The sequence below is a fragment of the Corvus moneduloides genome, chromosome 3, assembly GCF_009650955.1.
Source record: "Corvus moneduloides isolate bCorMon1 chromosome 3, bCorMon1.pri, whole genome shotgun sequence".
In the NCBI taxonomy this organism is placed as follows: Eukaryota; Metazoa; Chordata; class Aves; order Passeriformes; family Corvidae; genus Corvus; species Corvus moneduloides.
In genome coordinates this window covers 87,186,041-87,199,901 of record NC_045478.1, presented here as the reverse complement: position 1 = coordinate 87,199,901, position 13,861 = coordinate 87,186,041, and the positions used below count along the sequence as shown (strand labels likewise).

Below are 13,861 nucleotides of genomic sequence, written 5' to 3'. Positions count from 1 at the left end.
GGGCATTCAGTTCCTCTGCTTTTAGAGGAAAGGCTAGATATGGGTTTTGTAATTAGGAGAATTTGGAGAAGAGGTTTTCTGTATTGTTATTTGAAGAGACAGTGTAGAGAGCTGCACATCTAATGAAAGTTGAATAAACAAGAAAAGAACTTTGAATGTTAATTATGTTAATTTTTTTGACCCTTCTTTCCCAAGACATAACATTATGGACATCTAAAGATGAATGTCAAAACAGTAAGCATTTGAAAAGACAGAGGTGGGGGGGGGAAGGGTGAGGAAAATAAACCCCATTGTTTTCAAGTCTTGGCAGGCTGGAAAAAACAGTGCTTGCACAGTATACATGGGTTAGTTCTTGAGGACTATGTTGATAAAAATTGCTGTATTGGTTAATGTGCGTGTCTTTTGACACTTCTGATCTGCTTGAATGTGTTCTGAAAATGTTCTTTCATTTTGTAGATACTTGTTGCTTTGAGGAATTTACACTTCAAGAATATTGTGCACTGTGATTTAAAACCAGAAAATGTACTACTAGCATCAGCAGAACCATTTCCTCAAGTGAGTGAAGATTAAACAATACTTTTTATTACTATTCATTGGGGCTTTTTTTTAAAGCAATATCGACGTTGCTGCTTAAAAAGTGACCTCTTGTGGGATTTTCAGCTGACTTACTCTAGAATTACTTGAACTGCATGTTTTGTAGTTGTCTTCTTTTTTTCCCTTCTCCCATTAAGTACCTTTAGTGCATTGCTCTTTCTTATACCCTGAGGAGGGCTTATTGACTTGGGATTACGTGTTGGACTTGATCTGAATCCTTTTATGTCCACAAGTGCCTGCTGTGTTCAAGCCAAGGAACTGTTGCAGAACCATGAAGATTTGAGCATTGGTGCATGTGCCAGCTGTTAATGCTTTTGACCGGGATATTCTCTCAAGAGCTGGCTGGGTCTGAGTTCAAGCTAAAACTCAGTGTTTGATTTCTGTGTACTGAAGCCTCCAGCTTCTGGAATACAATTATGAGGGATGTGATTTGGCTGGGATTCATGTGCATTTTAAATTTTGGTTCTGTACCTTGTGAGAGTGAGGATTCCCCTCTGAAAATGAGCTGGGTTTGGAATCAAGATCTTATGTCCTTATTTGCACACTTGTGGCCACGTGATACACAAACTGCCTCAGACCCAAGTCTGTGCAAGGCCAGTTCAGGTCTTGATCTGAAGCATGGCTGACCTGCATGTTGCAAACCCAGCAACCTAAAACCTTAACTGACTGGCGTACATGGGGTCTTGTGTCTGCTTTAAGTGATGGCAGAAAGGGTGTGAAGTCAAGCAGAGATTTCTCAGTTTAAAAATGTGTTGTTGCTTCTGCAGGTGAAGCTGTGTGATTTTGGCTTTGCACGCATCATTGGTGAGAAGTCTTTCCGGCGCTCTGTGGTGGGGACTCCTGCGTACCTCGCCCCTGAAGTGCTCAGGAGCAAAGGCTACAACCGCTCCCTAGACATGTGGTCAGTAGGAGTTATTGTCTATGTGAGCCTCAGTGGTACATTCCCATTTAATGAAGATGAGGATATCAATGACCAGATTCAAAATGCAGCATTTATGTACCCACCAAACCCTTGGAAGGAAATTTCTAGTGAAGGTAAAGAAATTAATTTTCTCTATTAGAATGTTTGTGTATGTAGATAACACATTCAAATGCTTAAACCTCAAGGTTCATTTAGAAAGGAGTGTGAAAATTATTGATAGTTTGAGTTTAGTAGACTATGCCAAAGTGGATAAATAAGAGCTAAATATATCTGTGAAAGATAAACTGTGAAATATAATGCTTTAGCTAATTTTCAGGGCAGGAGAGTCAGGAGATTTAGCAAGAAAAATGAATTTCATGTATGACAAATGGGATGGGTAATCTGACACTTCCCAGAAGTCCCAAGGAAAAGTTAACTAATGTGTGGGTATTTCCTGAATGCTGGCTTATTTTAGCCAAACTATAATCACAGAAACGGTTCAAAGTTGAATCTGGAATTTTAGTTTTGTACATTAGCAAGCATGGATTTAAATGTCAGGTCTGAACAACCCAGAAGTTTACAAGGCTGGTCTCTAGAGCTCTCCACTGCCAGCTTTGGTTATATGTTGTTACCATGTTTGGTTAATACATGATTAACACACGGGTAGATGTGGAAGGACGTATACAAAAGTATACAACAGTGGGAGTACCCACGTCGTTGTAGAACACAGGCTTATGCGCAAGCTTTTTAGGCACATCTGAAAATCACTAAAATCAGTAGGGAAAAAGATTAATGAATAACACAGTAAAGCTTTTAGTGTTTCCATCAAAAGTAGGGGGAACTTACCCCACCCCTATTTTGTAGCCTCATTTAACATAAACAAAGCTAAATATAAAATTCAAGAGCTTGGTTAAATTTAAAGTTCAGTGTAGAATACACTCACACATAGAAAATAAATTTCTACTGTAGCATGTGAATGATGATAGAGGTGATTAATATTTAAAAAACATAATTTTTGTTCTTCTTTGTCAGCCATTGATTTAATAAACAATTTGCTTCAAGTGAAGATGAGAAAACGATTCAGTGTTGACAAATCCCTTAGTCACCCATGGTTACAGGTAAACTTTTTCACTGTGTTTATTAAGGGTGAATAATTTTTTTGGCTGAAATCCTTCAGAGGCTTATGAAAACTGCAGCTATCACATTCTGTTAACAAGCATTCATGAAGGCTTGAGTATTTCTGGTTATAGCTTTTCATTTGATGTGCTCCAGGATTCTGCCCATCTGTTAATGGCTTCTTTCCTCAAGGGAAACTTGTCTTACTGTCTTCCCACCTTTTCCCTTCTGTCTGACAGCAGTATGGGTTTGCTGTTCTGGTTTCCCCCCTGACTGTGGGCAGTGATGAATGCATGGAGCCCTGTGAAATCAGCACAAACACTGTTTGTTCAGTGCTGAAGTAGACACACAACCTGGTGTGTGCCATAACTTGTAGTTGGTTTAGAACAGGTTTGTTTGGAATGGAGTTTATATGATGCTTTGATAACCTTAGATACTAGCCTATTTAATTTTGAACTATTCTTTGTGGACAGTGTTGGGGCAATTTGTGGGAGGGTGTTTGTGTTTGGTTTTCTTTTTTTTTCCTTTTTATTTTAACAGATCTTGTTGGTTTTATCTTGTGGCTATTCACACTAAAAATGGAGAGAAACTGCAGAATTTATCTGTGGAAATGTAGTGCTGCTGTTTCTTAAAACTGCTTCCTTAAATCTCTTTTACTCCTTAGGATTACCAGACTTGGCTTGACCTCAGAGAATTTGAAACGCGCATTGGAGAGCGTTACATTACCCACGAGAGCGACGATGCACGCTGGAAAGAACACGCTTACGAACACAACCTCGAGTACCCACAGCACTTCATTATGGCTCCTAATCCAGATGACATGGAAGAAGACCCTTGATTTGTTCATTATGCTAAATTGCAGCAAAGGAGGATACTCCAGGCAGAAACTGAAGATAAGTTTTGGAGCAGCTATTGCTCTTTCCAAATGCTGTACACATAGTTTGGTGTGTAAAGCCCAGAGGATCCTACATTGCCATGGCAACAGACTGTCATCTGACAAGCTTTTCTCCATCCCTGACTTTAACTATGAGTAGTTACTGGACAGTGGGATAAGCCCTGTTGGGGAACATTTCACTGAGCTGGGTGGCTACAGAGCCGTTACAGAGATGTAGTGTGTACAGATTGAATGGTTTGTGTTTTTCAAGGGTTTTTGTTTTTTTCATAGCCTACACAGTAAGAGTTTTGTAGTAGTTTTCTAATCTCTTTTTACTAGGCCATAGAGGACTGTTTTCTGTTACTTAGATACATCTCCTGTTTCTTAAACTGTGGATGGTGAAGAGACTCTGTAAAGAAATCAGTACAGATTACCTTGGCTAAAGCAAAACAGGGTGGTTTAGTTGAATACAGCTTCACAGATGAAGGAATAATTTGCTGCTGTTATGACAGTTAAATATGTGTGTCCTGGCCCTAACTGAACTTTTTCCAGATACCAACAACAACAAAAAAAGAAAACCCCATAGCTTCTTACATTCCTCTTGAAATGCTGGCTGACAATCTAAGGAGATGACAATCAAAACTGTGCTAGGCCTTTATTTTGTCTGTTAAAAAAAGCAATAAGCCACAACAGCGCACTGCTGTGCAAGGCTGGCATGTCATTGATACACGCCAAAGGCATTTTGCCTTAAAACTACACAAGTAATGCACAGAGAGCACACAAGACTTGATGTAGCATATCCTTTTCACTCTGGAAAACCAGCTTCTAGCAGAAGGATGTGGAAAAATAGGGAAAAATACATGCAGCTTTCTTCTGTCATTTTGAGTAATAAGATTTTTAAATTTTTAATATTTTCTAATTTTTTTAAGGTTCCCTGGGCTTACATCAGGAGTAGTTTATAGCCTGCTAGCTTGTATGTTAACTCTGCTCAAAACCTAGAAGTAACAGTGGATACCACATCACCTGTTGCTTCTGCCAGGGCAGCTGGATTGTAGGAGAAAGGACTTTGCCTTCCCACGTTAACCTGCAGCCCCTCCCATCCTGTTTACTGTGGTCAGAACTATTTGATCTGAATGAAGAGTCCAAAACCAACTCCTAACTTAGTTTTCTCTGTGCCTCAGTTGAAGGATTCCCAACCGCTAATCAAACTTGTGGCATAATAGAGAGGAATCAGCAATGTTCTTTGGAAAGAATTCCCTTGGACAGTTCAAGTTCATGGTATTTTAAAGAAGTTTGAGGCCATGAATTCTTCCAAATGGAAGGATTTTGGTTTTGGTCCTATAGTAAAAAATGAAAGGTGAAATCCTTTTTTTGTGGGATAACAGTGTTGTGTTGCTGGAGGGTGCTGGAAGGCTGTATGCATCCCTGGTGTGCCAAGCTGCTTAACTGGAGCTTAGTTGGAAATATTTCTAAAATACTGATACAGGCTTGAACTGCAAAGGCAGTGAGAGGCTTTGGGATATCTCCTCTCTCCTACAAAGATTTTCTTTTTTGTTTGTATGTAGATAAGTAGCTTTTCCTACTGTTGTTATTCAGGTAAGGAAACAGGTGAGCAGCTTTTTAAGTTGTTAGATATATTTAAAATGTTACATGGTTAGTTCAGGGCTGGCAGCTGCGTGCAGTAGCAGTGACCGGGCAGTGGTCAGTGGCGGTTGCAGAAGGATTGCCCACAGGCAGGTTTGGGTCTTTAACCCATCTTTTCTTTTCCATTGCCCTTTATCCATGTGCCGCTGTGTTTTGTAGGTGTCTGTGTTGGCAAAGGTTGAGCTCTGGCTTCTTAACCCTGTTAAGGGAGGGTTTCAGGACTGATTCTTGAGAGAGGCACTGCTTTTCATCTCTGGAACCAGAGCGTGACGGTCACCTCTGACACTGGTAGTTTGGTATCTGCCCACTCTTGGCAAGGGAAGTAGTGCTGTGTTTCAACTTCACTGCTCAAGTGACCACATTTCAGTGAAGCCATTGCTATATTCCATCCTACCTGTACTAATGTAGATGCAGTTTGGTTTTAAACTTCAGATTTTATACTTGACCTGTCACTTCAGGTTTACCTGTGGGTTTGTTGTTTCTGGTGTTCGTGTTTGTGAGGAAATAAAGCAGCTCAGTCACTTGAAAAAGCACAACAGGAATAGAGAAAGGAGGGGACAGTAATGAAGTAGAAGGCCTGGCTTTTGTCTCTCCCCATGAGGTCTGCTCTGCTTCAAAATATTATGTGAGCTATTTATTCTTCAAGTTGTATTAAAATAAAAATAATGCTGTTGGCCTTTGGAGGAGATTGCCTGGTGATATATGCAGACTTATGGGGCCAGACAATAGAAGCCACAAGCAACTAACTAGTAGTCAAGAAACCAAAAAAAATCAGACTTACATTATGAATAAAGTTCCTAGAGTAGTAAAAATAGCTGAGTTTTTTATTCCCTTTTTTTCTACCTTTACTGCAGACTTTGACAGCAGTAGGTTACAGTGTTTAATGCCCTTACCCCTAGATGAATTAAGTTGCGTTCATTCAAGCAATAGTGCTATGGTGATGCTAGAAAAAAGCTCATGTAAAATTTATAGCCTCAAAATGACACTGTCAAGTACTTTTATATTTTTATACATCCCATTGTTTGTAAATATCCTCTGATAAGCTTGAAAATAAAATTTATTTCCCTATCAGACTCGTTCTTTTTATTTACATGAATTCTCTCTCCTATCAAATGTTCCTAGGAGTAAATGGTTCTATACTTTCTTGTTTGTGGATCTGTCATATGTGTCCTGCTGTGGAAATTCTGCTGGCAGGAACTCCTTATACATGCATCCTGTCACTATTCTCTTTATAAAAATATCTTCAGAGATGTCAAGGCATCTTGATTTTATTCAAGTACCAAAGCTTGAATACATTTAAAGACTCCTTAGTGCATCTGTTTGTTACTGACAAGTTTTGATTCCACTAGTAAATATTTTACTCAGTTCTATCATAAGACCCCCAAACCATTGTTCATTCTGCTCTGCTCTGTGTGTGCTTGTTTTTGTATGTGCAGTGTTTTATTTCCATTCAAACTGCTTTGAGCAGGTCAGTCAAGAGGTTTAGTGTGCTGCACCAGACCTACTCTGAAACAGCCATCACACATTTTACAATAGTATCTGAAATTACTTTAGTAACAGTTCATTAAATCCAGCAACAGGTGGTAGGGGAGACTTTGATTCTGGCTTATCTTTCTTGTCAGGATGTACAAGTCTCTGGTGAGGCAGCAGGGCAAAAAAATTAAAACAGTCCCCCATCTTCTCGGGATTCATCAGCATATCATAACTGTGAAGTAACTGCTCACGAGTTGCTGTGTCACCTGAATTCTGCAAGAGCACCTGGAAAAAAAAAATGCACGTTGTAGTCCTTCCTGGATTCCTATAAATTCCTGCATACCTGCAATCCCTTCTTGCATCCTTTTCACTTAATCTAACAGTGCTGTGATGGTTGGTAGAACTGGTGAGATCACTGGTGGTGGTCCACAGCCCATACATTGATGCAAATTTTGCATTAAATGCTCCTAAATATAATATGATCAGTTTATTTTCAGGGATCTGGAGTAACTTATATCTACAGAAGCAGCTTTCTATCTCGCATCTACATGTTATTTTGAACAACTTCATTTTAAAACCAAAGATTTTTACAAAAGCTCTTGTGCTGTCTAAGAGTATTGCCTGTGGATTGGAAGAGTTCCTGTGCCTGTGAGCACTCTGTACCTGCAGTCGGAGGTCAATGCCCATGTTCTTTAAAAACTCCCGCTGTTTGATGGGGCCTAACGTAGCTGTTCTTCCCTGTGCCATCTTTCGAAGATAGCTGAAATCAACATCTGCTGTCAGGTCTGCTGTACCTGGAGCCCTCAGCACATTGTGAAGTTTGTGATTCCGGAAACCCTGAAAATGAAATTGGAAGATTACAGTCAGCTGTAGTCCAGCCATCACAGCTGGGGCCAGCAAAAACTAAGTTGTGCATTTGAGGGGTGAGAATAGCAAATTATACATGGAAAATTTGACATAAATGTAGCAAGAGCTCAGATTACCCTTTCCATCTGACAGAAACCCCTCTGGGTACTGATTAAACAGGAATTACTCAGTTTTATGCAGTTTTTGCTATTATGTCCACCCATGAACTTTGTCTTACAAGAACCTGATGATCAAAGATAACAGAGTCTTTTGGCTTATTGCTACAGGGCAAACACCTTACCCGGAAAGTGTCAGTTTTGGTTCCATCGTGGCCATAATCTGCAACCAGAGCAGCCCCACCATCCTTCTGTATCCGAGAGGCAAGCCTCTGAACGATGACACCAGCCTCAGGACACACTTCCACGTGGTCTCTTGTTTCTTCTGGCTAGTGCAGAGTTCAAAGACCAGAACACCTGTATTAGCAGATAAGCACAGGGCAAGTATCCCTCACACTTGATGTCTTGGGGCTGTTGCTTTGCTGGGACACACAGGTATAGGAGGTGCATTCTAGGCTATCTGTACTAGCTTGAGCTAGTTTTTGCAATCACTCATTCTCAATTAGGATTTTCTGAGTGCTGGATTTCAGTCATCTCTTCGATAACCTGTAGTCAAGTGAAAATTTTTCTACTGAGAATATCTGTATTAGGTGAAACTTCCTTACTGTGGTACTGAAAGAACAAAAACAGTGCTTCAGCTGTGTATACCCTTCAGAGAGGCCTTCCTGTGTGAGACTTTGTAGCTGGGTTTAATCTCCCGTACTTAATTTTGTAGCTTTGAGTATCCAGTGAACTTCAGGAAGAAACCAATCACAGCCACGTCCCACTGAAGGTCAGCCTGGCACAGAAGCAGGCAGCTGCCCTGAGTACCCTGCAGCAGGCTGAGAGCCTGGCTGGGGCAGGGCCACTCTCTGGATGGTGATGCCACACACACAGTGCAGAACTCTGCCTGTCACTTGCTGCCTCAATTTGCTCTCTGAGACATTTTGTGTGTTCAAGCTCCTATTTTGCAAAGTTTGATACACGTGGTAATTTCTATGCTGTAGTTTCACAGCATATGAAATTAAATGCTTGTGGAAATTTTAAGCTCCATTTATAGACTGAGAGCCTTCCTCTTGCTGACAGGGTAACTGAGAAGTGCTAAATGTACTTGAAAGAGTCAGTAAAGGTGTAAGGACGAGCTGTAGTAGGCATAACCTCACCTGAATAAAGTTTTGTGTCGCAGGGGTCCTGGATGGTGACAGGACAAACCGCAGCTGGTCAGGAACTTCTGGATCAATATCGACCAACACCTCACGCCAGCCTTTCTCCGTTCGCTGTTTAACGAGCCCAGAGTACTCGTTTAACTCTCCAACAGGTACCACAGTACCTCCTTTTTTTGGTTGAACTAACATGTCAAGCCTTTTCACAAATGTTTTAGGAACACAATACATTATTAACAACTATGACTCATTCCTATTTAATTCCAGTAACTGCCTTTGAAAAAGCTTGTGGTGAAGTCTCATCTGCAGAGCCAACAAATGTAGGTTTCATTATTCTTAAAAGGAATGAGTGATGCTCTGAAGAAAGATGCTGCCTCTTCTATTGACAGGGCAACATTTGACTTATCAAAAGAATAGATTTCATTCTAGCAGTGATTTTCATAAACTAATTAGCTTCTTCTGAATCATAATTAGCCTCTATTTTGCTACTCTCATTAGTATTCAAATGAAAGCCCTTCAGTCTTTTGTTATTAGTATTACAGAAAATCATGTGGAAATTAAAAGCTGCATTAATGTAGCATAAGAAATTAAAAAATCCCAAAACCTTGAGATTTCTCTCAGCAGAAAGAAATCTTTAGCTTTCTTCAAGTTTTTCCATTCAAGAACAATTACTAATTTTACAGTTATCAGCTGAATTAAGCCTTATTTGTCCAAATTCAGTTAGAATTATTTCATCACCAGAGACAGGGCATGTGTCTGGCTTGGCACCTTAATTCTGTTCTTCCTCAAAGAGAAAAGGTGTTTAAGCAGATGGTCACAATTACAATAATAATCTTGCTATACCTGAAACTTATGTATTGGCAGGGCATCAAAGAACTCATGTGCTAGGTAAAAGCTGTAACCTGTGGGAAGGTAAAAAAAGAATGCATTAAATTATTAACGCTTCCAGAGCAGCTTCCAGTTTAAAATATTTTTATGCTTTTTAATGAATTAAACTAGTTAATGTGGTTGTGAAAAAATTATAATTACTTCCAGCTTGGACACATCAAAGGCACCATTCCTACAGCTAGCTCTAGCTTCCAGTCCATGAATTTTAGATCACTATCTCATGAAAGGAGATTCAGGCAAAGCCAGTGAAAGTTTTTTTTTCCCCAGAAAAGAAAAAGTCAGAATATAGGAAATTGGGTAGCTATCCCCAAATGAAGGTAGGCAGAATAGGTAGCAGTGATGAAAATGAACCAACATCCTGCCTCAGACTCATGCAAGTAAGAACAAATACGTATATGACTACTTTTCTGTCCAGTGTGAAGGCTTGCAGAGATGCCCTCTGCTATCAAAAGCTGTCAGTGAGGGAAGAGCACCATCCCTTTAACGAGGCATTCAAGCTCCTTACCTGGTGGCACATCTTGAATGTCTCTGTACCAAAAAATGGGAATTCCAGTCTTGCTAACGCCTTTCATGTAAGCAGACTTGTCCTCAGCGTTTGGCTGTACCTTCCCTCCTGTCAGCATCATTGCTTGGATCTCACTGAGTTTGGGGCTCACTTCTACCAGATGAACAGAGACATCACATTTACTAAGAACAGAGGCGAGCTGATTGAAGACCTATAAAGGCAGATGAATTCTATTAGGCACAGTCTTGTGCTGTGTACATTAAAGGTTTAAGTACTAACCTCTCTTCTCACTATTTACAGTCCAGATAAAAGGTTTAGTTGGCTTTAATAACAAAACAATCTCAGTGAGAGAGACTGCATTTTGCTCCTTTGGTAGGAAGTGGGATTTTCTTCATAAATCTTAATAAAAGCTGCTATGTTTCTAGTAAAATTGCAAAACCCAGCACACATTTCATGGCTCTAAGGGCAACAATATGAAATGCTAATTTGGAATAGTAGTAGCAGCTCCTCTAAGACCTGCAGAAGGTCTAGCATTGGGAGAGAAATGGTTCGGTTTTCCCAGGCACCTTAAACAAATGTTTGATATCCCACATTTACTTTTTTCATTAACATATGTAAATAGAATAAAAGTTCTTATGTGGTGCTAAATCCCATTAGCAATCTGTTTATGAGTCAGCAGCATTTTAATTAAGACAGCCATGCAAGCATGACTGAGCACAAAGGGTTAACTCAAAAGAAATAAGCCCCTGAAATCCCCAAAGGAATTAACTCAATTTCATTCCTGTGTTATTGTCCTCCCAGCTTCTGTTCCTTGCACTAAGGATCCATCCCAGTTACACATAGCAACACCTTCCTAGATGGTTTTCAGTTTGGATAATGTTTTCCTACACAGAAATAATTAAGAAGGGAATATTCCTGCCCTCCCCTTCTATCCAGTGGTGTTTGGAAGGTTACGGGTGTGTCTGCACAGTGTGTACACGCTGGCCCCTGTTCTGCTTTCACCTGAGAGCCCTGGTCCCAGAAACTCATCTATTCTGATTAGAGTCTGAGCTGCCAACCTGACTGAAGTGATCTGGTTACTAGGGAAAGGTAAACCGTGACAGCAAAACACCATCCCTTCAGATTTCACTGTAGCTATGGTGATGCCATGAAGATTTTTGCCTTTTCTTTTATACCCCTGTTATACCTTTTTACAACTTCTGTATTCCTAGTGCTTTTTGCCTACATTCTTGGACTTGTTTGTCAAGCTAAGAGACCAAACATTTTAGAAGCTTGGTAGCCAGGGATCAGTGTGCCCCAGACCCCAAGGTCCTCTCCAGAACACATTCTGTAAACAAAGATAGAACCATCCAGGGGAAGGTTCCTTGGGGAGGGGGGCTCACTTGAGCCTCTCATTGGGGAATCTTTGATAGATATGCTAATTAGTAAAACCTATAATGTTATACCCAGTGTTGGGGGGGGACACAGAGATAGACTCGGCGGGGTGCATCTCGATGCATATGACCTGGACGTGTACACCTAAGGATCCTTAAAATAAATACCAAGGTAAAATCCCTTTTCCCCTTCTAACCGTGTATGACTCTTGATTCTAAGACCAGGAAAAGGCATCAATGGACTAAAGCCAGAAACAAAGAATGTGAGTAGTTTTCACCTACCCGCAATATGTCGTCGGTAAGGGTGCCCCTCCCTGGGCCCAGCTCCACCAGCTGGAAGGTGTTTGGTTTGCCCATGGCCATCCATTCACTAATGTACCATATTCCTATTAACTGTCAGTGAGAAACAACACAGAGGTTACAGCAGTAACTTCAGCACTTGTGGAAAATCGTATCTGCCTTCTGTCTGATAATAACTAAGGTAACATGGTGACACTGTCTCCATATTTTAAAGTTAAGAATTATGATACATAACTTCACATTCTTGTCTTTAAGTATTAAAACTGTTGACTGATTGCTGTCTGCCCAGCAGAAGCAACTCTCCATCAGTAAATGTGGGGACTCTGTTCTGGCTGGAGCAAGAACTTTTACTTAAGGCTCAAATGCAGATCAGTGCTGAAGTGCCTCTGGACAACTGTTCTTCCTGACAATGAATTTACCAAAGCATCATTGAGAACAGAATTTAGCCACTCTTCACTGCTGGAAATGATACACAAACCAGAATGAGCCAGATCAAACTCTGGAGATTTTTTTTGAGGGGAGTTTTCACACTGGAAAACCACCATAACTCTTTTTATTTATAAGCAAGTTCTGTATGAAAGTGTTACTAAGCACAGATGGTGTTTCAGACTACACACATGAAAGGGCTTTCAGAAAAACAAAACACTCCTTCCTCCCTCAAAATCAGTTTTTCTCTCAGAAAATAACTTGAATCTTATCATTGCTACTCAAGTATTTTGACATTGGTAAGGTATCTGAACACTGGCATGGAAATCACAGAATCCTAGAATAGGTAAGGTTGGGAGGCACCACACTGGGCCATTTGGCCCAACCTTCCTGCTCAATCAGAGTCATCCCAGAGCACATGGCACAGGATTGTGTTCAGATGGTTCTTTAATGTCTCTGGTGAGGGAGACTCTACAACCTCTCTGGGCAATCTGTACCAGTGCGTGGACACCTGCCCAGTAAAGGATTTCTTCCTCATGTTCAGGTGGAACTTCCTGTGCATCAGTTTCTGCCCATTGCCTCCTGTCCTATTGCTGGGCACCACTGAGCACAGCCTGGCTCCATCCTCCTGGTACCTCCCTTCAGATACTCACAGACATTGATGAGGTCCCCTCTCAGTGTCTCTTCCTGAGGCTGAACAGGCCCAGCTCCCTCAGCCTTTCCTCATAAGAGAGATGCTCCAGTCCCTTAATCATCTTTGTTACCCTCCACTGGAGCTGCTCCAGGAGCTCCACGTCTCTCTTGTCCTGAGGAGCCCAGAGCTGGACACAGCACTCCGGATGTGCCTCACCAGGGCTGAGCAGAGGGGCAGGATCACCTCCCTTGACCTGCTGCCAATGCTCTTCCTGCTGCACCCCAGGATTCCATTGGCCTTCTTGGCCACAAGGGCTCACTGCTGGCTCATGGACAGCTTGTTGTCCACCAGGATCCTAGCCAGCCCCCCCCGTAGATAAAGTGAAAAAAAAAAAATTACTTAAGATGCAAGGAACTGCATTACCTCTCCGAACACCTGACTTATTTCAGGCGAGGTGATGAAGTCCCCGCTCTCGCCGACGCCGCCGCGGCGGGTGTAGTAACCCTGCGGGAGGGAAGCGGGCACAGGGGCCGGGAGCGCGGTGAGCGGCGGGGCCGAGGCACGGCCCCCCCGGCCCGGCCCGGCCCCGGCGCACCTGGCCGGGGTTGGTGAGTGCCTCCCGCATGTACTCGGCCACCGTGACCGGCCCGCTGGCCCGCAGCTTGCGCGCCAGGTGCCGCAGCATCGTCCCGTCCCCGTCGGCCGCCTCCGCCTCGCCCCCCGCGCCCGAGCAGAGCCGCGCCACCGCCGCCGGAGCTGTGGGGAGAGAGGGGAGAGAGGGGAGAGAGGAGAGAGAGGGGCTCAGCGGGGCGGCCCCGCGAGGAGCGGCAGGGAAAGGGGGGAGAGCGGCGCTCACCCTGGGGAGGGGCGGCGGGACGGGGGAGCCGCCGGCGGCCCGCCAGCAGCGCGCGGCGCGCGAGCAGCAGCACCATGGCAGCGGCTCCCGCTTCTCCCGCTTCTCCCGCTTCTCTCGCTTCTCTCGCTTCTCTCGCTCCTCCTCCTCGTCCTCCTCCTCCTCCTCGTCCTCCT

General features: G+C 42.5%; 2 protein-coding genes across 6 annotated transcripts in view; one reads left to right on the top strand and one right to left on the bottom strand.

The window, feature by feature from the left end:
* The window catches only part of PRKD3 (protein kinase D3), a 43,749-nt gene extending 37,552 nt beyond the window's left edge, over window positions 1-6,197 (top strand). For all 4 annotated transcript variants that reach the window (XM_032102599.1, XM_032102597.1, XM_032102598.1 and 1 more), the window contains exons 16-19: window positions 457-555; window positions 1,362-1,629; window positions 2,528-2,613; window positions 3,276-6,197. In XM_032102599.1, the coding sequence (XP_031958490.1) occupies window positions 457-555; window positions 1,362-1,629; window positions 2,528-2,613; window positions 3,276-3,449 (627 nt within the window). In that variant the 3' untranslated portion in view covers window positions 3,450-6,197. The remainder of the gene's footprint in view (window positions 1-456; window positions 556-1,361; window positions 1,630-2,527; window positions 2,614-3,275) is intronic.
* A 184-nt stretch (window positions 6,198-6,381) lies between these two features.
* NDUFAF7 (NADH:ubiquinone oxidoreductase complex assembly factor 7) lies at window positions 6,382-13,848 on the bottom strand. Of its 2 annotated transcripts, XM_032102603.1 has the most exons (10): window positions 13,689-13,764; window positions 13,428-13,588; window positions 13,256-13,336; window positions 11,755-11,865; window positions 10,100-10,310; window positions 9,550-9,608; window positions 8,707-8,820; window positions 7,750-7,893; window positions 7,266-7,439; window positions 6,382-6,887 (listed from the first exon to the last, which is right to left on the bottom strand). In XM_032102603.1, exons 1-10 carry the CDS (start codon window positions 13,762-13,764, stop codon window positions 6,675-6,677), a joined length of 1,344 nt encoding a protein of 447 aa, XP_031958494.1. In that variant the 3' UTR covers window positions 6,382-6,674. The 2 variants fall into 2 exon arrangements, with proteins under 2 accessions (XP_031958494.1, XP_031958493.1); XM_032102602.1 differs by having other exon boundaries at window positions 13,428-13,848.
* Window positions 13,849-13,861: the final 13 nt, after the last annotated feature.